Source organism: Chlorocebus sabaeus, chromosome 6 (assembly GCF_047675955.1).
Source record: "Chlorocebus sabaeus isolate Y175 chromosome 6, mChlSab1.0.hap1, whole genome shotgun sequence".
Classification (NCBI taxonomy): Eukaryota; Metazoa; Chordata; class Mammalia; order Primates; family Cercopithecidae; genus Chlorocebus; species Chlorocebus sabaeus.
Genome location: NC_132909.1, coordinates 3093228 through 3119139, shown reverse-complemented (window position 1 = coordinate 3119139; position 25912 = coordinate 3093228). Strand labels below are relative to the sequence as shown.

General features: G+C 52.6%; 1 protein-coding gene across 1 annotated transcript; it reads right to left on the bottom strand.

Annotated features, from left to right (window-relative positions):
- Positions 1-1086: 1086 nt before the first annotated feature.
- On the bottom strand, positions 1087-25067 carry HSPBP1 (HSPA (Hsp70) binding protein 1). Its single transcript, XM_038006358.2, is given in 8 exon segments — positions 1087-1417; positions 4258-4369; positions 4859-4955; positions 5104-5259; positions 17066-17290; positions 20596-20800; positions 24694-24935; positions 24938-25067. Coding segments are annotated over 8 exon segments (1227 nt in total). The 5' UTR covers positions 25053-25067; the 3' UTR covers positions 1087-1342.
- Positions 25068-25912: the final 845 nt, after the last annotated feature.

Here is a 25912-nt window from a genome sequence, read left to right as displayed (position 1 = left end):
TGGTGAAACCTGGTCTTTACTAAAAATACAAAAATTAGCCGGGCACAGTGGCAGGCACCTGTAATCCCAGCTACTCGGGAGGCTGAGGCAGGAGAATTGCTTGAACTCGGAGGGCAGAGATTGCAGTGAGCCAAGATCGAGCCACTGCACTCCAGCCTGGGTGACAGAGTGAGACTCCGTCTCAAAAAAAAAAAAGAAAAAAAAAGAAAAAAAGAAAGAAAATAAAAGAAAAAGAAAAAGGAGGATGGCTCTGGAATTGGCCCAGGTGTGAATCCTGGCTGTGAACTTGGTCAGGGCTCAGCCTCCTCTGAGCTCAGCCTCCTCTCTTGAAAAACGACAGCAGTCAAAGCTCTTGTCTGCAAATGACAAAATTTCTTGTAGCTAAACAGAAAAGCAATTTATTAAAGGAGTTGAGGCAGCCCTCGACACCCCCACCTCCCACCCCAATCCCACATCTGAGAAAGCTACAGAATCCGCTTGGCGCTTTGCACACCCAGCCACAGGCCTGTTCCTGAGACACAGTGTAGCCTCCATCACCCGCACCTGGCTCAGACACTCCCGCCAGAATCTGTGCCAGCCCCCTCCAGAAGCCAGGTGTGTCTGCTCCTGCCCTAGCCAGAACGGAACCTGGGCGTGGGCACCTCCGCCGCCAGCTCTAGGCCGGAAGACCGGTGGGCTCTGATTGGTAGAGGAGCTAGACCACCAGCGGATTCTGATTGGTGTACGAAACATATTCCCAGGGAGAGTTCTGATTTGTGGAGCTAATGTCACATGACTACCCTACAGCAAAGGATGCTGGGAGGGGAAATGGCGGCTACCCTAGGGAAGATTTAGATGTCTAACCTGGGAAATTCCTCAAACCTAGAATTCAGGTTTGCCAGGTGGCCGAAAAAGGACAGATGTCCCACACACTCTTGCTCAGGAAAGGCAGGGAAGATTAAATGACACAATGGCTCTGTAGATGATAAAGAGCAACACTTTTATTATTCCTCCAGTGGCTCCCCAAGTCCCTTAAACTCGTGCCCTCCTCCCGTCCCCCATGCACCCTCCAAAGGAGGTGACAAAGGCGGCAGTGAAGGAGGAGGAGAAGGAAGAGAAACACCTTTATTGGAAGAGCTGTGTGGACAAGAGAACGGGGATGAGAGTGAAAGCATGGGAGGTGGGATCCAAGGAGCTGGTGCCTTTCTCAGCGGCCCTTCCAGGGACTGCACAGAGACGGGCTGGCACGCCCTGGGTCCAGGCACCTAGGCCGTGCGATCCCTTGGGAGAGGGCCTTGTAGGTGGGGAGGGAGGCAAGAGGCCTGGGGTTCCCACGGAGAAAGGGGCAAGAAGCCACCCGGTTTCACCGATCCATGCTGTCATCCGTCGGGCTGGAGAAACAGGTCTGTAGCAGCTTTTCGCAGAACTCCAGCTCCTCCTGGATTGGGCAGGGGCAGGGAGCAAGGGGCCTGAGTGCAGAGGCCGGACCCTGCCTCCAACATTCTTGGCACCCAGAGGTGACTCCTCTTCTCTCCTGGCCACCACCCACCCCCCACCACCAGAGGTTAGGGTTCTCTAATCACTGCTCAGATCCATGATTCACTGTCTTCACACTGGTGTCTGAACTACTTGAACTAGAACCCGAGGTCCCCCAGACTCGTCTCACTCCATTGGTCTGCCTCATATCAGCACTCTTGGGCTCTTTCTGTCTCCCAGATATTGACCACTGTTCAAAACTTTCTACAGATACAAACCCCAGAAACCATGAAAGAAAGCACTGACAGGTTAAACTACGTAATATAAAAGATACTCCCAGGGCAAAAAAAAAAAAAGAAAAAGAAAAAGAAAATGAGGTTGGGGAAAAATATTTGTGATTCATAGCACAAATGGCTAATATACTTAACACTTAAAGAGCTTAAAAAAATCATTCGCAAAAACCATCACCCAATAAATAGATAAGTGGGCAAAGGATGAGAACAAACAGTTCACAAGAAAGAGAAAAGATGCCAAATTTCACTCATGGGAGACATGTAAACTGGACTGGAGTACTACTTTTCAACAATCGGCTTGAAAAAAGGTCAAATGGTTCATCGAGGCCACTTTGTCCTGACCAAGATTTGGGGAGTTGGGCACCCTTATGACTGGAGTGTCAATGGTTGAACTTCTGTGGAGAGGAGCTTGGTGATAGCTAATGAAATGGCCCTTAACCCTTTTACCTTCACCTTTAACATACCTGACCCCAGCCATTTCCCTTGTAGAAACTGTTCTACAGACATATGAAATAACATACACAAAAGGTTATTCTTTCAGCAGTGTTTGTCATAGTGAGAGTGTAGAAACCACCTGCATAACCATACTACAAAAAAGAGGCCATCCGCACTGTACAGCTGCAAAATAAAAGAGCCGCAAGCGAGACATGCAATGCCTGCAGAGCAAGGGGCAGAACAGCCATCACAGCATGGCAGGCTTATTTTGCATAACACAGAGAAAAAGGAGAATTCGTATGCACCTTTGTTCGTGTGCACCTAATATCTTAGGAAGGACACCTGAGCAACTGGGTAGCTAGAGGGAGGGGCAGGAAAGAGACTTTTCACTGTTTACCCTCCTGTGGGTCTTGTATTTTCAACCATGTGACTATGGAACCTATTCAGAAAGCATTAGTAAAATCTATTATAACTCTAATTTCAATGTTTCCACGGGTGTATACATAAGTCAAAACTTCTTATGTAGTGCACTATTTTTTTTTTTTTTGAGACGGAGTCTCGCTCTGTTGCCCAGGCTGGAGTGCAGTGGCACATCTTGGCTCACTGGAACCTCTGCCTCCCGGGTTCAAGCGATTCTCCTGCCTCAGCCTCCTGAGTAGCTGGGATTACAGGCGCCCGCCACTACGCCCAGCTAATTTTTTGTATTTTTAGTAGAGATGGGGTTTTACCATGTTGGCCAGGCTGGTCTCGAACTCCTGACCTCATGATTCGCCCGCCCCAGCCTCCCAAAGTGCTGAGATTACAGGCATGAGCCACCATGCCCGGCCATGTAGTACACTCTCAATATGTACAGACACTTCACAGTGTCTACACAGGAATGAACTCAATAGAATAGAATGTCCCAAGGAGGTGGGTGCATTTGCTAAGCTCGGCTTTGCTGAAGCACCAGCATTGATTCATTCCCTTCAACAAATTAATACATTACTTAATCAATTAAGTATCTGAATTTTAATTAGTTGTGATTTAGCATTTGTTACTTATCTAGTTATCAAATGAGTTATTTGCCCCTTATCTATTTAATTAAATATCTGATGACTTGTTATTTGTCACTTGTTATTTACCTAAAATAACTGTTTAGTATTTGCCATTATAATGGCAATTATATCTTATCATCCTAAGAGCAACCCTTAGGACCTCCCTCTAGAGGCCTCACTGACCCCACCCTATCACCCGCCCCGTCCCCTGGCTCACTCAGGAGCCCGGGCAAGTCACTGCCCCACAATGGGCCTCCGTTTCCCCTCTGCAGAACGGACCTCACACTGACCCTGGCCCAGGGCGGGTGCTGAGGGGCTCAGCACAGGGCCTGATATGTGTCAACTCTGGTGTGCTGTTCAGAGCTCCAGCATCATCTGATTAGAAATGGCAATTATATCTTGTCAATTTAATGAAATAGTTAATCATTAAGACATTTGAGTGATATTATATTCAATTTACATTTATTTAATGTAAACAACTGTATTACGTAATTTAGATAATAATTCAGTGACTTGGTCAACCCTTTAACAGTCTCAGAGCTCCTGTCTCCTTGCTGTCTCTCCTACTCTGACACAGCACGGGACGAATGCTAGGCATGAAATAAATGTCTGCTGAATGCAGGATGAGTGAAACGCACGAGAACACAAATGAAAGCCTGAACCAGCGGACCCAAGAGCCCCCAAGGGCAAGGACTGGCTGGCTCTGCCCCTACTAGGGTCCCCACTACCACACTTGGTCTAACCTGGGGAATTCCTCACCCCCAGGCCCCTCCCCCTCACACCTGATCCTCCTCACACCCTGTCCCTTCCCCAGCTCACCCGGCCCTTCTGGAGCTGCTGTCCCCTCCCCCGGCACATGATCCTCTTTGAACCCTATCCCCTCCCCACACACCTGGTCCTCCTGGAGCCCCTGTCCCCTGCCCCTCACACCTGGTCCTCCTTGCACCCCGTCCCCTCGCCATATACCTGGTCCTCCTGGAGCCCCTGTCCCCTGCCCCTCACACCTGGTCCTCCTTGCACCCCGTCCCTTCCCCATATACCTGGTACTCCTCATGCTGCTGCAGCAGCTGACAGCGGTGGCGGAGAAGCTCCTCCAGGCCCAGTTCTGGCTCCCGACACTCGCGCACGCCCTGCGGGAAGTCTGTCACCAGGCTGTGAGGGACATAAGAGCAACCCTTAGGACCTCCCTCTAGAGTCCTCACTGACTCCACCCTATCGCCCGCCCCATCCCCTGGCTCACTCAGGAGACCAGAGAAGTCGCTGCCCCACAATGGGCCTCCGTTTCCCCATCTGCAGAACGGATCTCACGCTGCCCCTGGCCCAGGGTGGTGCTGAGGGGCTCAGCACAGGACCTGATGTGTGTCAACTCTGGTGAGCTGTTCAGAGCTCCAGCATCATCTGATTAGACACTAATTCACTGGTGGGGGTGTGTACAAAAGCCTCTCGCCCTCCCCCAGGGCCTCTGTGCCAGCCATACTGGTGAGGAAACTGAGGCTCCCTGACTCCTCCTTCTTTCTGGCCCCACACCCTTCCTCTCCACAGGGAAAGCCCTGACTCCTGAGTCCCTACGGGCTGATTCCTGAGCCACCCCCACCGTGGGGCACCCACCCCAGGCCCCGGCCTCTCAAGGAGCCAAAGTACCTGCACAGGGCTCCAAGCACGTGCTCGTGGAAGGGGCTGTGCTCTGTCCGCACCAGGGCCACCAGCTGCTGGACCATCCCCATGGAGCACAGGGTCCCTGGCGGGAGGGCTGCAGGGGTCAGAGGGGCAGCCCCACCCATCTCCTATGCCCTCCCCAGGATGCCTGTTCTTCCCCTTCTCCCACACCTGCACCCACCCCAGGGCGTCTGCTCCCCACTCCTGCCCTCACTCAAGGGCTGCCACACCTTTGTGTTCCGGGTGGCCCACCAGCAGGTTCTGCAGCAGAAATGCCGATTTGACCTTGAGCTTCTGCACCTGCTGCTGCATGGCCCGCATCAACACAGAGAAGCCGTCCAGGCGGAGGAACTGCAGCAGCCCAGCCTCCTGCTCTCGGACCAGACCTAGGAGAGGGGGACAGAGTCCTGAACTATCATCACCACTATCATCACCACCATCACCACCATCCTCACCACCACCACCATCACCATCATCACCATCCTCACCACCATCACCACCATCCTCACCACCATCACCACCATCCTCACCACCACCACCATCACCATCATCACCATCCTCACCACCATCACCACCATCCTCACCACCATCACCACCATCCTCACCACCACCACCATCACCATCATCACCACCACCATCTCTATCATCATCCTCACCACCATCACCATCCTCACCACCACCATCTCTATCACCATCATCACCATCACCACCATCCTCACCACCACCACCATCACCATCATCACCATCCTCACCACCATCACCACCATCCTCACCACCACCATCATCATCACCATCACCACCACCATCATCATCACCACCATCACCATCATCATCATCACCATCATCACCATCCTCACCACCATCACCATCATCACCACCACCATCTCTATCACCATCCTCACCACCACCTCTATCACCATCCTCACCACCACCACCTCTATCATCATCCTCACCACCATCAACATCCTCACCACCACCATCTCTATCACCATCATCACCATCACCACCATCCTCACCACCACCACCATCACCATCATCACCATCCTCACCACCATCACCACCATCCTCACCACCACCATCATCACCATCACCATCATCACCACCACCATCTCTATCACCATCCTCACCACCACCACCATCACCATCATCACCACCATCCTCACCACCATCATCACCATCACCATCATCACCACCACCATCTCTATCACCATCCTCACCACCACCACCATCACCATCATCACCACCATCCTCACCACCATCATCACCATCACCATCATCACCACCACCATCATCATCACCATCATCACCACCATCCTCACCACCATCATCACCATCACCACCATCCTCACCACCACCACCATCACCATCATCACCACCACCATCTCTATCACCATCCTCACCATCACCACCACCACCATCATCACCACCATCCTCACCACCATCATCACCATCACCACCATCCTCACCACCATCATCACCATCACCACCATCCTCACCACCACCACCATCACCATCATCACCACCACCATCTCTATCACCATCCTCACCACCACCATCACCACCATCATCACCACCATCCTCACCACCATCATCACCATCATCACCATCACCACCATCCTCACCACCACCACCATCATTGCCACCACCATCTCTATCACCATCCTCACCACCATCGCCACCATCATCACCACCATCACCACCATCCTCACCACCATCACCACCATCATCACCACCACCATCACCATCGCCTCCATCATTACCACCATCACCACCACCACCATCACCATCACCACCATCACCTCCATCACTACCACCATCACCAACACCACCATTACCATCTCACCATCACCTCCATCACTACCACCATCACCAACACCACCATTACCATCTCACCATCACCTCCATCACTACCACCATCACCAACACCACCATTACCATCTCACCATCACCTCCATCACTACCACCATCACCACTACCATCATCACCACCATCACCATCACCACCATCACCATCACCACCACCACCATCACCACCATCATCACCATCACCTCCATCACTACCACCATCAACACCACCATTACCATCTCACCATCACCTCCATCACTACCACCATCACCACTACCATCAGCACCACCATCACCACTATCACCATCAGTACTACCATCACCACCACCATTAACAATATATTTATTGTCAGTCATCATCACCATCATCATCACCACAAACCACCACCATCATTACTTGCCAAGGGCCGGCATATGCAAGCATCATCTTTATTTGAAGTATGTCTTTGAGACATAATTCACAATCCACACAGTTCAGTCTTTTAAAGATATTCGCAGGGCTGTATAACCATCGCCATTAACTCTAGGAAAAGTTCATCACCCCCAGAGGAAATCCGGTACCTATGAGCAGTCATTCCCAATTTCCCCTCCCTCTGGGCCCTGCAACCACAGACATGCTTTCCGCCTCTGTGGATTTACCTGTCCCAGACATTTGATAGAAATGTGTTCATAAAATATGTGACCTTTTGTGTCTGACTGCTTTCACTCAGCATGGTGTTTTCCAGATCCATTCATGTTGTAAGTGGTATTGACACTTCATTCCTTTTCATGGCTGAATAATATTCCATTGTATGGATATACCACATTTTATCCATTCCTCCACTGATGGAAGCATCATCTCTTTTTATTTTTTAATTTTATTTACTTACTTATTTATTCATTTTGAGATGCAGTCTCGTTCTGTTGCCCAGGCTGGAGCGTGCAGTGGAGTGATCTGGCTCACTGCAACCTCTGCTCCCTGGTTCAAGCTATTCTTCAGCCTCAGCCTCCCAAGTAGCTGGGATTACAGTAACCTGCCACCACACCCAGCTAATTTTTTTTTTTTGAGACGGAGTCTGGCTCTGTCGCCCAGGCTGGAGTGCAGTGGCCGGATCTCAGCTCACTGCAAGCTCCGCCTCCCGGGTTTACGCCATTCTCCTGCCTCAGCCTCCCGAGTAGCTGGGACTACAGGCGCCGCCACCACGCCCGGCTAGTTTTTTGTATTTTTTTAGTAGAGACGGGGTTTCACCGTGTTAGCCAGGATGGTCTCGATCTCCTGACCTCGTGATCCGCCCGTCTCGGCCTCCCAAAGTGCTGGGATTACAGGCTTGAGCCACCGCGCCCGGCCCTAATTTTTGTATTTATAATAGATATAGGATTCCACCACATTGGCCAGGTTGGTCTCAAGCTTCTGGCCTAAAGTGATCCACCCGCCTGGGCCTCTCAAAGTGCTGGGATTACAGGCGTGAGCCACTGTGCCCAGCCGCATCATTTTTTTTTTTTTTTTTTTTTTTTTGAGACGGAGTCCCACTCTATTGCCCAGGCTAGAGTGCAACGGCAAGATCTCGGCTCACTGCAACCTCCGCCTCCTGGGTTCAAGCCATTCTCCTGGCTCAGACTCCCAGGGAGCTGCGATTATAGGCGTGCACCACTACATCCCGCTAATTTTTGTATTTTGAGTAAAGACAGAGTTTCACAATATTGGCTTGGCTGGTCTTGAACTCCAGACCTCATAATCCACCCACCTCAGCCTCCCAAAATGCTGGCATTACAGGTATGAGCCACTGTGTCCAGTCCACATCATCTTTTTTTTTTTTTTTTTTTTTTTTTTTGAGACGGAGTCTCACTCTTTGCCCAGGCTGGAGTGCTGTGGTGTGATCTCAGCTCACTGCAACCTTCGCCTCCCAGGTTCACGCCATTCTCCTGTCTCAGCCTCTGGAGTAGCTGGGACTACAGTGCCCGCCACCATGCCCAGCTAATTTTTTTTTTTTTTTTTTGTATTTTTAGTAGAGATAGGGTTTCACTGCATTAGGCAGGATGGTCTCCATCTCCTGACCTCGTGATGCGCCTGCCTCGGCCTCCCAAAGTGCTGGAATTACAGGCGTGAGCCACCGCGCCCGGCCATCTTTTTAATCCTCACAATTATCCTAGAGGGTAGGCTTTCAGAATTCTATTTTACAGATGAGGAAACTGAGGCCCAAAAGAGCCAGGCTACACAGCATGCATGACCTTTATCCAGAGGGCAATGAGAACTCTGGATGGCCTCCCAGCAGGATGAGAACTGACCTTTGGGGGGCACCTCCAGTAAGGTGCTCGCTCCTTGGTAAGCTCTAGGACTGGGCCGCCCAAGGACAGAAGCCACTAGTAGCTTGTGGCCACTAAACACCTGATATGTGGCCAGTGCAACTAAGGAAAATAGTTGTTCATTTCATTTAAGTTCAATTCATTTAAACTTAAAATGAAAAACTGAAACAGTGTAAAATATTCTCCAGTAAACACAACGTTGACCAGGCGCGGCGGCTCACGCCTGTAATCCCAGCACTTTGGGAGGCCAAGGTGGGCAGATCACTTGAGGTCAGGAGTTCAAGACCAGCCTAGCCAACATGGTGAAACCCCATCTCTACTAAAAATAAAAAATTAGCCAGGCATGGTGGCAGGTGCCTCTAATCCCAGCTACTAGGGAGGCTGAGGCAGGAGAATCATTTGAACCTGGGAGGTGGAGGTTACAGTGAGCTGAGATCATGCCATTACACTCCAGCCTGAGCAAAAAGAGTGAAACTCCATCTCAGACCCACAAAAAGAGAAAACCAAAAAGAAAAACATACACAACGTTGTTGCTCTGGTACACTCCACACCACCACTGAAAACTCACATCTGAGTTGTGATGTGCGTTATTTGTAAAATGCACACACTAGGTTTTGAAGACTTAGCATGGCAAAAAATATAAAGTGTCTCATTAACATTCCATGTTAATTACACATTGAAATTATAATAGTTTGGACAGATTGGGTTAAATATTTATTTTATTTTATTTATGTATTTTTTTGAGACAGACTCTCACTCCGTCACCCAGGCCGGAGTGCAGTGGCAGTTGGTTCACTGCGACATATGTCTCTTGGGTTCAAGCAATTTTTTTTTTTTTTTTTTGAGACGGACTCTCGCTGTGTCGCCCAGGCTGGAGTGAGTGGCGCGATCTCGGCTCACTGCAAGCTCCACCTCCCGGGTTCACGCCATTCTCCTGCCTCAGCCTCCGAGTAGCTGGGACTACAGGCGCCCGCCACCACGCCTGGCTAGTTTTTTGTATTTTTAGTAGAGACGGGGTTTCACCATGTTAGCCAGGATGGTCTCAATCTCCTGACCTCGTGATCCCCCGCCTCGGCCTCCCAAAGTGCTGGGATTACAGGCTTGTGCCACCGCGCCCGGCTGGTTCAAGCAATTTTTATGCCTCAACCTACCGAGTAGCTGGGATTACAGGCATGCCCCACCACGCCTGGCTAATTTTTTGGTATTTTTAGTAGAGACGGAGTGTCACCTTGTTGGCCAGGCTGGTCTTGAGCTCCTGGCCTCAAGGAATCCACCTGTCTCGGCCGCCCAAAATGCTGAGATGATAGGCGTGAGTCACCGCGCCTGGCCAAATGTTATTTAATGAAAGAAAGAAAAGAGAACAGGCATGCAGGGAGTGGAAAACACAAAGACTTCTCTCATTCAATCTGTAAGCAAGGCCTGTCAGCTCTGCCTTCAAAATGTACCCAGGAGAGACCGGTCCCCTTTACGCCAGGGCGCGGTTGGTATCTGGGGCCAATCTGGATTGGGAGGCCCGTCCTGTGCATTGCAGGATGTTGAGCAGCATCCCTCACCTCTACCCAGTAGATGCCAATAGTCCCTCTCTCCCAGCTGCGACAACTAAAAATGTCTCAGGACATTTGTCTAAATATCCTGTGGAGGACATGATTGCCCCCGTTTGAGAACCCCTGCTCCCTACCACAACCTTGATCTCCTGCCTAGGTTATCGCCATGACCCCCTGGCTCACCGCCCACCTTCCACCCCCCTCGCCGCATTCACCCTCTTCTCTGTGCGGCAGTTGGGGGCAGGGATCACAGTGTGGCTGCCGTCATTTTTGGAGAGAAAGCCAAAGTCATCACTGCAGCCCACACATCTCCCTTAAAAAAGTTACGCTTATTCAGCGCTAAAAAGAAATGAGCTATCAAGCCAAGAAAAGACATGGAGGAACCTGAAAAGCAGATTACTAAGCCAAAGAAGCCAGTCTGAAAAGGCTGCAGATTGCATGGTTCCAAGTATATGACATTCTGGAAAAGGCAAAACTATGGAGACAGTAAAAAGCTCAGGGGTGGGATGACTAGCTGGAGCTCAGAGGATCTGTAGGGCAGTGAAATTCCTCTGTATAATACTACGGGGGGGATCCATGTCATGATACAGTTGTCCAAACCCACAGTATGTACAACATCAAGAGTGAGCCCCGGTGTCAGCTGTGGACTCTGCGTGACAATGGTGTGTGCATGCAGGTTCATCGATTGTAATAAATGTGCCACTCTGGTAGACTGTAACAAGGGACCACTTTGGAGTGGCTCAACAGAGGGGGAGTGAGTCCATCCGCTCCTGTCCTGCTGGGAAGGGCAGTGGCACTGCCGCCTGGGGTAGCAGGAGCTGAGGGGATGTAGCCTGCAAGTGGCTCCCAGAACGGAACTCCGGTAATGGTACTGGACAGTCACACAATGGCATACCCTGCAGCCACCAAAAAAAAAAGGACAGATGCCACTGAATGGTATACTTTAACATTTTCATGTGAATTTTACCCCCAAGCAAAAAAAAAAAAAAAAAAAAAAAAAAAAAAAAAAAAAAAAAAGGGCATCCGAGCTCCCAGAGCTCTTGCCCTGCGTCATGGACAGCTTTCGCAGGGGAAGCTGACCACCATGTGCTGAGGTCGCTCAAGCAGCCCGAGCTTCTTGCCAACAGCCAGCAAAGCTCTAATAGCCCCAGGGCAAGCCACGGTGGAAGCCCATCTCTAGCACCCCTCCCTCGGAGGAGGATTGTGAGGGATTAACGAGGTGCGGCGCACAGGGCTGAGTGCAGTCAGACCTTCGGGTAACGCGGCCCGGCTCATGGCTGACCACAACCTCATGAAGACACAAAGCCAGAGGCAGCCCTCCTCGATGGGGGCCACTCCTGCATTCCTAACCCACAGGAAGGGGAAAGATAAACTACTGTGGCTTCAGAAAAAAGGACAGAGGCAGGTCAAGGTGCGCAACAGTCAGGATGGTCTGCGCCAGCCGTGCACATCCGAGGAAAAGAGATGAATCTGTGTGTCTATGTGTGCACATGCCACACACGGCACACTCCACATATGCACACACCACACACCCCGTATACACCCACCACATACACACATCCCACACACCCCACGCACATCCACGCACCACACATACGCACCACACATACGCACCCCAAATGCACCCCATGTACCCCACACACTGCACATGCACCACACATATACATAGACACCCCCAGCACACACATCCCACACACATACACATGCAACACACACAGCACACACACACACTCCCCATACCACACACACCTCCACATCTATACCACACAACCACACACCCCATGTACACGCTCCACACATACGACACACCATACACCCCACATACACACCACACACACCCTACACATGCACCACACACCCACTACACACACACACCACACACACCCTACACACCCTACACACACACACCACACACCCACTACACACACACACCACACACACCCTACACACACACACCACACACACCCTACACACCCTACACACACACACCACACACACCCTACACACCCTACACATACACACCACACACACCCACTACACACACACACCACACACACACACCACACACACCACACACACACCACACACACACACCACACACCCACTATACACACACACCACACACACCCACATTTGTCCTTACAGATTTGTCAAAATCTCTGGAAGCAGAAACTGGCATGACAGTGGTTTTCTCTGGAATGGGGACCAGGTTTGAGGACAGGGACCGTTTGCTATGCACTCTTTTGTACCTGGTGAACGATGTGACTGTCTCGCAGATTTTTAAAAATATGTAATGACTTTTTTTTTTTTTTTGAGACAAGGTCTCACTCTGTCACCCAGGCTGGAGTGCAGTGACACGATCTCAGCTGACTGCAGCCTCCGCCTCCCAGGCTCACATGATCCTCCCTCCTCAGCCTCCCAGGTAGCTGGGACCAGGTGTGAGCCACCAAGATAGCCTAAAGACTTCCTAGACATCCCCCCCACCTTTTTTTTTTTTTTTTGAGACGGAGTCTCGCTCTGTCGCCCAGGCCGGGTGCAGTGGCATGATCTCTACTCACTGCAAGCTCCGCCCCCTGGGTACACGTCACTCTCCTGCCTCAGCCTCCCGAGTAGCTGGGACTACAGGTGCCCATCACCACGTCCGGCTAATTTTTTGTATATTTAGTAGAGACGGGGTTTCACCGTGTTAGCCAGGGTGGCCTTAATCTCTTGATCTCGTGATCTGCCCGCCTCGGCCTCACAAAGTGCTGGGATTACAGGCATGAGCCACTGCGCCCGGCAAGACTTCTTTTTTAATGTAAGCTGTTAGAAGAAAACTCTGCCAGCCCCTCTCTACCCTGCTCTGGCCCTCAGGGACACCATGTCCTTCTCTCTGCCCTTTGTGGCCAAGCTGCTCCATGTCTGTCAGTCCCTCTGTCTCCCTGGTTTTGGCTGCGACTTTCCAAGTGCCACCTCCTCCAAAGCTCCTTTCCTCACCTCATCAGAATGCTTCCTTCTTCCGGAATCTCCTCCTACCCAAATCCTCCCTGTTCTCCTCCCAGCCTCTGCATGGCTGGGGCCACCATCTGCCAGGAACACAACCCTGATTCCGGGGCTCAGGATACATGGGGGTGAGGGAGAGAAAGGGGGTGTTGGACCCCCCTCACAACCCCCATTTCAGTGACCACATAGGCTGCTGGAGTTAAAAAAATAGCCAACCTCAGGCCAGGCACGGTGGCTCACACCTATAATCCCAGCACTTAGGGAGGCTGAGGCTGGTGGATCATCTGAGGTCAGGAGTTTGAGACCAGCCTGGCCAACATGGTGAAACCCCACCTCTACTAAAAATACAAAAAAAAAAAATTAGCCAGGCATGGTGGTGTGTGCCTGTAAACCCAGCTACTTGGGAGGCTGAGGCAGAGGAATCCCTTGAACCAGGGGAGGTGGAGGTTGCAGTGAGCCGAGGTTGCGCCACTGCACTCCAGCCTGGGCGACAGAGCGAGACTCCATCTCAAAAAACAAAAAAAGAAAGAAAAAAAGCCAACCTCGGACAGATTAAATGCAGAGTTACAATATGACCCAGGAGCTCCACTGCTAGGTATACACTCAAGAGAACGGAAAACAAATGTCAATGAAAAGACCTGTGCAGCCATGTCCACAGGAGCACGAGAGCCCAGAGAGAGATGGAAACCAGGGACTGTCAGCTGACAGGCGGAAGGAGAGGAAGGGCATGGTGGACCCACACAACAGGACACATTCAGCCGCAAGAAAGAGCACAGCACTGCCACCCGCCACCACTCGGGGACCTCGCGCTGTATGAAAGGAGCCAGTGGCACTGCCACCCGCCACCACTCGGGGACCTCGCGCTGTATGAAAGGAGCCAGCGGCACTGCCATCCCCGCCACCACTCGGGGACCTCGCGCTGTATGAAAGGAGCCAGTGGCATTGCCACCCGCCACCACTCGGGGACCTCGCGCTGTATGAAAGGAGCCAGCGGCACTGCCACCCGCCACCACTCGGGGACCTCGCACTGTATGAAAGGAGCCAGCGGCACTGCCATCCCCGCCACCACTCGGGGACCTTGCATGGTATGAAAGGAGCCAGCGGCACTGCCACCCACCACCACTCGGGGACCTCGCACTGTATGAAAGGAGCCAGTGGCACTGCCACCCCCCACCACTCGGGGACCTCGCGCTGTATGAAAGGAGCCAGTGGCACTGCCACCCGCCACCACTCGGGGACCTCGCGCTGTATGAAAGGAGCCAGTGGCACTGCCACCCGCCACCACTCGGGGACCTCGCGCTGTATGAAAGGAGCCAGTGGCACTGCCACCCGCCACCACTCGGGGACCTCGCGCTGTATGAAAGGAGCCAGTGGCACTGCCACCCGCCACCACTCGGGGACCTTGCATGGTATGAAAGGAGCCAGTGGCACTGCCACCCACCACCACTCGGGGACCTTGCATGGTATGAAAGGAGCCAGCGGCATTGCCACCCACCACCACTCGGGGACCTCGCACTGTATGAAAGGACCCGGGCACAAAAGGCCTCACAGTGTGGGATTCCATTTGTACAAATGTCCCGGAGAGGGATATCCTTAGAGGCAGTAAGTAGATTCATGTTGCAGGGGCTGGGGGAGAGGATGGATGCCGACTGATCGCTTAACGGGTACAGAATTTCTGCCTGGGGGAGAGGATGAAAATGTTCTGAAATTTTGGCCAGGCGCAGCGGCTCACACCTGTAATCCCAGCACTTTGGGAGGCTAAGGCAGGTGGATTGCCTGAGGTCAGGAGTTCGAGACCAGCCTGGCTAACATGGTGAAACCCAGTCTCTACTAAAAATACAAAAGTTAGCCAGGCGTGGTGGCAGGCGCCTGTAATCCCAGCTACTTGAGAGGCTGAGGCAGGAGAATTGCTTGAACCTGAGAGGAGGAGGTTGCAGTGAGCCAAGATCACGCCATTGCACTCCAGCCTGGGTGACAAGAGTGAGACTCTGTCTCAAGAAAAAAAAAAGGAAAGAAAGAAAAAAAGAAAATGTTCTGAATTTAGTGACTGCCGATAGCCATACCGCCTGAACGCACCTGATCTCATCTAAAATTAGGGAGTGATGATGGCTGCACAATGCTGTGAATATACTAAGTACTACGTTGTTTTTTGGTTTTATTGTTTGTTTTCAGACAGGTCTTGTTCTGTCACGCAGGCTGGAGGTGTAATCATGGCTCACTGCAGCCTCAACTCTCCAGGCTCAGGTGATCCTACAACTTCAGTCTCTTGGGTAGCTGGAGTTACAGTCACGCACCACCACATCCAGCTAATTTTTTAATTTTTGTAGAGACAGGGGTTTCCCTGTGTTGCCCAGGCTGGTCTCAAACCCCTGGGCTTGAGCAATTCTCCTGCCTGGGCCTCCCAAAGTGTGAGGATCCCAGATGTGAGCCATGCCTGGCCAAAAGTACTAAGTTACACACTTTAAAAGAATGAATTTTGTGGCCTGTGAATTACATCTCAATAAAGCTGTCAGGGAAAATAAAAGGAAGCAGTCCAGTGGGGGCACTAGTGCAGCACACGCAGGCAGGCATCCAGCACACACGAAGAGCTCCCCGGGCTGGGACCCTGGTTCTGTGTGTCCTCTCCAGACTCCCCGGCCTGATCCCTCCCGTGTGGAGGAGACACAGTGAGCCCAACTTCAGCAGGTGTGCATAAAGATTCAGCCAGGCAATACCTGGCATGGAGAAACTGCCCCACAGATGTTGGTTTCTGTCCCATCCCTGGCCCTGACCTGGCCCCTGTGTCCCAGGAGGCAGTGCATGGGGGAGTCCTGGCCAGCTCTGCCCTGTGGAGCTGCACAAACCTGGTCACGTCCCTCTGCCCACACCTCCGTTTCTTCCCCTGTCAAATGAGGATGCAAACGGTCCCACTTCACAGGCCATTAGGATAAAAAGAATTTGTGGCTGGACATGGTGGATCACACCGGTAATCTCAACACTTTCAGAGGCCAAGGCGGGAGGATCCCTTGAGGCTAGGAGTTCAAGACTAGCCTGGGTAACAAAGTCAGTCCTGTCTCTATATAGGTTAAATTAAAAAAAGAAGAAGAAGAAGAATTCATGTGCAGCAGGGGTTCTGACCATGGGGCTTTCTGTGACATCTGGGGGCATCTGCGCTGTGGTAGGTGGGGTGACAGTGTCTCTCCATGGCATGGAGGCCGCCCACGAGACACTGCTCAATGTCCTGTAGTACAGAGGATGGCCCCTGAGAGAGTGAACCAGCCCCAGTGTGAACAGTGCCCAGCTGAAAAACTGCTGCGCGCAAAGCGTTCACGCTGAGGGCCGGGTGGTCTCCTCCCAAAGTGGTCATGTCTGCTGCGAGGCTGGCAGGGGGTCTGGCCGAGTGCACCACTCGCTCTGCCTGCAGCACTCAGCTGCCAGAGGCCCAACGAGCATGGGAATAAACGAGTGAAGGCGCTACCTCTCCCTCTGCCCCAGCAGATCCCGAGGGCCCACCCGACACCCCCCAGCACCCCCGCCCCCAGCCCCACCCGGACACTCACAGGAGATGGCGAAGAGGGCCTTGACGCGCACTGTGTCGCAGGCGTCGCGGTCCAGCAGCCGCAGCAGCTTACGCAGGGCGCCCAGGCCCAGCACCTGCTCCTGGATGGCTGCCACGTTCTGGCTGCACGTGCCGATGAGCTGTGCCGCCCGCCACCGCAGCCCCGCAGCCCCCGCCTCCAGGTACCGGCCCACCAGCAGGTGCATGCCCGACAGCTGGCAGAAGTCTGTGCCACAGAGGGGAGCAGAGAGAGGCCAGATGTTAGGGACTGAACTGTGCCCCCCAAAATGCATGGGTTGATGCTCTGACCCCCAGGACTGTGGAATGTGACTGTTCTTGGAGATGGGATCTTCAAAGAGATAATTCAGGTAAAATGAAGCCCTCAGGGTGGGCCCTACTGCAATCTGACTGCTGTCCTGATAAGAGGAGATGAGAACACAGACACCCACAGTGGGACAACATGGAGGGAGGACACAAAAAATGCCTTCTGCAAGCCAAGGAACGAGGGGCTCAGGAGAAACCAGCCCTGCCCACACCCTGATCTCAGACTTCTAGCCTCCAAAGCTGTGAGAAAATACATTTCTGTTTTTAAAGCCAGTAGTCTGTGGTGCTTGGCTAAGGTGGCCCTAAGCCGACCACCACAGCTGCTGAGGCTGGAAGAGCCAGGCTGGCTCCCACAGGGACCTGGTTCTCTCCAAACACCCAACCAGAGGTCCCTCCAAGCCCAGTACAACTCGGTTCCATCGGCACTTGGGGCATTAGGGCTCCAGGCTCCAGACTACTAAATGCCAGGACTGATCCTGGTTTTTTTTTGTTTTTTTTTTTTTTTTTGAGACGGAGTCTCGCTCTATCTCCCAGGCTGGAGTGCAGTGGCCGGATCTCAGCTCACTGCAAGCTCCGCCTCCCGGGTTTACGCCATTCTCCTGCCTCAGCCTCCCGAGTAGCTGGGACTACAGGCACCCGCCACCTCGCCCGGCTAATTTTTTTGTATTTTTAGTAGAGATGGGGTTTCACCGTGTTCGCCAGGATGGTCTCGATCTCCTGACCTCGTGATCCGCCCGTCTCGGCCTCCCAAAGTGCTGGGATTACAGGCTTGAGCCACCGCGCCCGGCCCTGATCCTGGTTTTTGTGACAATCTGAATGTCCCCAGGGTCAGCAAACCACAACCCACCTCTGGTTTTTATAAATAAAGTGGTATTGGAGAGCGTGGCCGTTCCTCAAAAAGTGAAACACAGATTCCCCATGACCCAGCAATTCCACACCAAGGTACAGACTCAAAAGAACCGAAAGTAGGGACTCAGATACTTACACACTCAGGTTCATGGCAGCATCATTCACAAATGACCCAAATGTCCTTAAAGGATAAAGAGATAAATAAAAACTGCTCTAGCCATACAATGGAGTATTACTCAGCCATAAAAAGGAATGAAGCAGCCGGGCATGGTGGCTCAAGCCTATAATCCCAGCACTTTGGGAGGCCAAGGTGGGCAGATCACTTGAGGCCAGGAGTTCAAGACCAGCCTGGGTAACATAGCAAAACCCCGTTGCTACTAAAAATACAAAAATGCCAGGCCTGGCCAGGCACGGTGGCTCATGACTGTAATCCCAGCACTTTGGGAGGCCGAGGCGGGTGCATCACGAGGTCAGGAGTTCGAGACCATCCTACCAACATGGTGAAACTCCATCTCTACTAAAAATACAAAAATTAGCTGGGCATGGTGGCGGGCGACTATAATCCCAGCTACTCGGAAGGGCGAGGCAGGAGAATTGTTTGAACCCAGGAAGCAGAGGTTGCAGTGAGCTGAGATCGCGCCATTGCACTCCAGCCTGGGCGACAGGGTAAGACTCCGTCTCAGGAGAAAAAAAAAAAAAATTAGCCAGGCCTGATGGCACGTACCTGTAATCCCAGCTGTTTGGGAGGCTGAGGTATGAGAATCACTTAAACCCAGCAGGTGGAAGTTGCAGTGAGCTGAGATTGCACCACTGCACTCCAGCCTGGGAGACTGACTCAAAAAAAAAGGAATAAAGCTCTGACACGCACCACAACATGGGCACGCCTTTAGCACAATCAGCCAGACACAAAAGGTCACATGTTATAGGCGTCTATATGAAATGTCCAGAATGGGCAAATTCATAGACCCAAAACACCGATTAGTTGTTGCCAGGGGGCCGGGGGAGGGCCTGCCTAATGGGTGCTGGGTCTCCTTTGTGGGCAATGGAAAATTCCGGAAATAGAGGTGGTGTTGCACAACACTGTGAATTGACAGTAAGTGGTAGAAACGGCCATGTGGGAGGATGTTCCCCTCAGCCCACCTTCATCAGCCCTGCGCATCCTCATTAAAACAGAAAAGATACACATATATATTTATATTTATACACAGAGACAGCGCCTAGGCCAGGGAGGAAGTGGTATCTTTGGCTTTCGTTCTCATTTGATTACTAATAAGGTGTAAAATTGCTGCTGCTGTGATTGGACACTCAGCACAGTGCTTAGCACACAGCAACTGCTCAACAGATATCTCCTGAACAAGCAAAAAATGAATGAAAGAGAAAAGTCGTTAAAAGTCGTCCTGCGGACTGGAGCAGGAGTTCTCTGCTGGGTTAAGACTGGGAAACACTGGGGAGAGGTAAGCTGGGGGTGGCGACTGCACTGCGGGTCTTCTCAGGGCACTAAATGCACTCACAGAGGAGGGCTTCACAAACGCCGTCCAGCCCCTGTCCAAAATGAAGACACTTGACTCCCATGCCTGACATGTTACGTGTACTCTGTGCCTGGGGTTGTGCGGGCCTGGGGGTTTCTCTCAGCCCATCCTCACCAGCCTGTATACAAGAGGAAGTCACCAGAACCTGCCCAAACCAGACTGCCATGTAGCAGCACAGCCTGAACTATGAACCAAGGAAGTGACACCCCAAATCCACACCCTCAATGGCTACACCACACAACCCCTCCAAATGGAAGGGGGCTCTCCTCAAACCTTCTGTCAGCTCTGCTGCTTACAGTAAAACAGCGTTTACCTCGGTCTGCAAGGCCCTGCCCACCCCCACACTGTTTCCTATGCCTGGCCCCTCACTCACTCTGCTCTGCCTCAAGGGCCTGGTTGCTGTTTCTGAACACACCAGGCACGCTCTGGCCTCAGGGCCTTTGCACTGGCTGTTCCCGCGGTCTGGAATGCTTTTCCCAGAGATCATCCCACAACTCGCACCTCACTTCAGGTCTCTGATCAAACGTCGCCCCGGAGAGGCCTTCTCTGCCACCCCACCCATGCCACTTTCTCTCTTGTACTCTGGGGAGTGGCAGTGGACACCCAGAGGACTAGGAGAGAAACAGCCATCTCAGAACTGATCAGGGAAGTGGGGGATCCCACCTGCCATGAGGGTGAGGAAGAGCCTTGCTCCTTATGGCAATGGAAGCTGATGGTGAGAGGGCAGCAGGGAGGCTGATGGTGTGATCCCCAAGAGTACTGGCAAGAGCTGAGAGGCAGCAGGACGTGTACGGAGGGGCAGGACGTCCCGGCGGGGGAAGTGGGGTACCTGCGGCATTGTCCATGTTCTCACACAGGTCGGCCAGCAGCTCCAGGGCCCCCTCTCGCTCTTGCTGGTCGGCTGCCTGCTCAGCCTCCCCAGCAGTGGGGGGCATGGGCTGTGACAGCACTCGGAGGCAGCTCTTCATCTGCTCCACCTCCTCCCGCTGGCCTCGGAAGGCAGCCGACATGGCCTCCTGCAACCACTGACGCCTCTGGGGACCAAGGCGAGGAGGAAAGGAGATCTATCAGTCATTAATTAAAAAGGAACAGCCATTAATAAAGACAGCCAACTGAGGGCTGATGTTCCTTCAGTCAACAAATATTGACCGGACGCTGTGGCTCACGCCTGTAATCCCACCACTTTGGGAGGTCAAGGTGGGCAGACTGCCTGAGCTCAGGAGTTTGAGATCAGCCTGGGCAACAAACATGGTGAAACCCCATCTCTACTAAACTACAAAAACTTAGCCGGGCATGATGGTCCGAGCCTGTAGTCACAGCTACTCCGGAGGCTGAGGCACGAGAATCACTTGAACCTGGGAGGCAGAGGTTGAGGTGAACCGAGATCGCAACATTGTACTCTAGCCTGGGCGACAGAATCAACTGAACATCTATTTTATTCACAGACACTTTTCTAGGTACTAAAGGCAGCCCCAGGCCAGACAGAAACCCCCGCCCTGGGGGTGGGGCTCACATTCAGGTTGAAGAACAGTCAATAAAGAAAATAGCCGGGCGCGGTGGCTCAAGCCTGTAATCCCAGCACTTTGGGAGGCCGAGACGGGCGGATCACGAGGTCAGGAGATCGAGACCATCCTGGCTAATACAGTGAAACCTCTACTAAAAAATACAAAAAAAATAGCCGGGTGAGGTGGCGGGCACCTGTAGTCCCAGCTATAGGGAGGCTGAGGCAGGAGAATGGCACAAACCCAGGAGGCGGAGCTTGCAGTGAGCTGCGATCCAGCCACTGCACTCCAGCCTGGGCGACAGCGCGAAACTCCCTCTCAAAAAAAAAAAAAAAAAAAAAAAAAAAGGAAATAAGCAAAACTTGTAGCATTTGACATGGCGAGATTATAAGCGTCCTGGGGTAAGTAAGATTAAGCACAGTGGGGGATCTGGAGTGCCGAACCGTGGCTGCAGAATTAAACAGGTCGGGGCCGGGTGCGATGACTCACACCTGTAATCCCAGCACTTTGGGAGGCTGAGGCAGGAGGATCACTTAAGCCCAGGAATTTAAGAGCAGCCTGGGTAACATAGCGATACCCTATCTCCACAAAAAAAAGTTTTAAATTAGCTGGGCATGGTGGTGTATGCCTGTGGTCCCACTTACTCAGAAAGCTGAGTGGAGAGGATGGCTGGAGCCTAGGAATTTAAGGCTGCAGTGAGTGAGACCTTGTCTCTAAAAGAAAAAAAAAAAAAAAGAAAAGAAAAAGAAATGGGTTGGTCATTGAGGGTCCCAGGGAGGTGACTTGAGAGAAAAGCAGTAGGTGAGGGACTGAGCCAGGCCACATCTAGAAGTGGTTCCAGGCAGAGGGAACCACCAGGAGGCCAGTGTGGTGGAGGCAGAGTGAGCAAGGAGAAAAGGAGCGGGGAGGGGAGCAGGTGATATCAGGTCTTGCAAACTTGTAAAAACCTGGGATTTCCCTCTGAATAGGTGTGGGAGCTGCTGGAGGGCTCTAAGCAGAGGAGCAGGGACACCTGTATTGCTGTTGAGAACAGACGGAGGAGGGGCAAGGGCAGGTGCAGGAATATGAAACAGGAGGCTATCGCTGGGAGCAGGCAGGAGAGAAGGTGGTGTGGAGCAGGAAGGAGAGAGGAGTGGGGAGAAACGGTCAGACCCTGGACTTATTTTGAAAAGAGAGCCCGTTTGATTTAGTGAGATACGAGGTGTGACAGAAAGAGAGGTCAAGGATGACTCCGAGGTCTCTGTTCTGAGCAAACAGGAAAAGATGGGGAAAGGGTGTGAAAAGCAGGTTTGGGGTGGGAAGAGCAGGGATTTCAGGTCATTTTCTTTTTTCTTTTTTTTTTTTTTTTTGAGACGGAGTCTCGCTCTGTTGCCCAGGCTAGAGTGCAGTGGCCGGATCTCAGCTCACTGCAAGCTCCGCCTCCCGGGTTTATGCCATTCTCCTGCCTCAGCCTCCCGAGCAGCTGGGACTACAGGCGCCCGCCACCTCGCCCGGCTAGGTTTTTTTGGTATTTTTTAGTAGAGACGGGGTTTCACCATGTTAGCCAGGATGGTCTCGATCTCTTGACCTCGTGATCCGCCCGTCTCGGCCTCCCAAAGTGCTGGGATTACAGGCTTGAGCCACCGCGCCCGGCTCAGCTCATTTTCAAATGTGCAAATTTGAGGGATCTATTACACACCCAAGGTAAAAGACTGAGGAAGCTGCCTGAAGCCCAGGCAGAGCTGCAGCCTGGACCAGGATTTCCCAACTTCAGCTCTACTGACACTTTGAGCTGGATAGTTCTCTGTGGTGTGACCGTCCTGTGCACCACAGGATGCTGAGCAGCATCCCTGGCCTTCACATACTGGATGTCAGTATTCCCCTTCCTCCAGTTGTGGCAACCAAGAATGTTTCCACACCAATTGTCCCCTGGGGAATAAAAATCACCCCCAGTGAAGGATCACTGGCCTAGAGATATAAATTTGAGACTTGTCAGAATAAAGCCTTACAACAATATGAGGCCGGGCGCGGTGGCTCACGCCTGTAATCGAGCACTTTGGGAAGCTGAGGTGGGCCGATCACCTGAGGTCAGGAGTTCGAGACCAGACTGGCCAACATGGTGAAACCCCGTCTCTACTAAAAATACAAAAATTAGCCAGGCATGGTGGTGTGTGCCTGTAATCCCACCTACTCGGGAGGCTGAGGCAAAGGGAATTGCCTGAACCTGAGAGACAGAGGCTGCAGTGAGCCGAGATCATACCACTGCACTCTAGCCAGGGCAATAGAGTGGGACTCTATCTCAAAGAAAAAGGAGATGAGAGCTAATAAGTGACTGCTGGAATTTTGGGGGGTGAGGGAGGGGAGTGGAGGTCTCCTTAGTCACAGTTCTAAGTAAATTTGAGTGAGCTATTTAGTGTTTCTGTGCCTGTTTCATGCCTCACTGTCGTAAAGGTTCAATGACGTCATGTATGTAAGTGGGTTAGCATAATGCTCTGTATACAGTAATCGCCAATTAAACATTATATATAATAACTATTCCTATTAATCTGCAAAACAACTCTATGAGGTATGTATCATTGTTATCCCCACTTCGCAGACGAGAAAGTTGAGTCACAGAAAGGTTGAGACTTACCCAAGATCACGCAGTCAGCAACTGACAAAGCCCGAAATCAAACCCAAGCAGTCTAGGCTGGGCATGGCGGCTCACATCTGTAATCTCACCACTTTGGGAGGCTGAGGCAGATGGATCACTTGAGGCCAGGAGTTCGAGACCAGCCTGGCCAATATAGTGAAACCCCTTCTCTACTAAAAATACGAAAATTAGCCAGGCATGGTGGCCCATGCCTCTAATCCCAGCTACTAGGGAGGCTGGGGCACGACAGTTGTTTGAACCGGCAAGGCAGAGGTTGCAGTGAGCCAAGATTGCGCCTCTGCACTCCAACCGAGACTGTGTCCCCCACCCCTACCCCCCACCAAAAAAAAAACAAGCAGTCTGACAACAGAGCCTGTGCTCTTCATGAAAACATACTGCTGTCTTCAGAAGCACTGTCTGTATGCTGGACACTGCGTGCAGCCCTACTTAAAGTAGAACCTCAGAACTACCCTATACCGTAGTTATTATTATTATCAATCTGTAAACAAAGAACTTGAGACTCAGAAAGATGAAGTAATATATCCAAGGTCACACAGCTAGACAATGCTGAATCCAGGTCGGTCTGGCTCTGGAAAGGATATGTCCCCCCCGCCGACTCTCTTGAGATCTGACCTTCAGTCAACGACGACCCCATCTAGCACAAATTACAGCCTACAATGCCTCCACACCTGGACTCCTGCCACCCACCCAAGAAGACCCTAGTCTTCTTGTGGCTCCCCAAGTCACACTTCCCAAGGCACCTCTATCTGTCCCCAGGCCCCTTACCCCAGCTTCTTGGGTCCCCATCTTTTACCTCCTCACTCATGGGTTCTGGAGGAGGGTCTGGCTCTTCAGAGCCCGCGGTGATGGCCATCTGCAGCAAGCCTTGGAGGTTGCGTGGGGGCCGGGAATTGCCCGAGCCCCCAGCCGAGGAGCCGCCGCCGCCGCCGCCGCCGCCGCCCCCTGAAGAGCAACCCTGGGAGGCCGGGGGCAGCGCCAGGGGCAGGCGGCTGCCTCTTGAGCCTTCGTCTGACATGGGCCGTTTGTGAAGAAGGAAGAACGTGTTAGGGGGAGAAGGTGGTCACTGCTGAAGCAGCTCTGGCGTCCTGATGGGTCGATTCTTGAGGGTCTGCTGAGAAGGTGGCGTTTTAGGGGAGCTCGGCGCCCCCCCATGACCCCAAACGACTCTGCCCCCAGCCCACTCAACCACAGCCCCTTTTCCTTCCTTCATACCCACAGGACCCTTCCCCAAAGTCATAAGCCCCTCCTTTCTCCCTAGCAACACGCCCCACCCACTCTCCTAGGCAACAACCCCCCTTCCCCATCTCCAATGCGTGCGTCCCGTCTCTTAGCAACCTCACTGCCCCGCCTCCGTAGCAACAAGCCCGCCCTTTGGTCTCCTTAGCAACAAGTCTTCTCCCTCCTCTCCGAAGAGGGGCGCCGGAATAGGGCGGATCTCACCTCCCCGGGTCCTCAAGCCGCCGCTGCTCCTACGGACAAAGTCGTCCGCACCTGACTCTACTGGGCGCCGCCATCTTAACCGGAAATACGCACAGTTTCACCCGGAAGTACCCGGCGTACGCACCCAACTTCGTGCCGTGGATGCCGCTGAAGCTGCTTGCCTGACTATTATTCTCTTCTCACCTGGCCGGATACTGCCCTCGGCCCCGCCCCTCCCATCCAGGCCCCGCCTCCAAGCTAGGACGCACCTTCGTGCGGGCCCCGCCCCTTCACGTTCAAGTCGCTGGTCAAAGCCCCGCCCCTGGCCCAGTTTTCGCACCTCAGCGAGTGCCGCCCCCGATCCTTATTGCAAGCTCCACCCCTGTTCTAACGTGTGCCCCGCCCCCAGGTTTGACCCCGCCCATACTACTATTCCCGCTCCTACTACTATTCCCGCCCCCGCTCTAGGCGTTTCAGCCTCTCCCAGTTAGGCCCCGCCCCCTTTCCAGGCCCCTCCCACTCATTGCTGTCAGTCATCCTTAGAAGATTTGGGGCCTCGCCCCCCTAATCTGACTTTGGCCTCCACTGGGGCC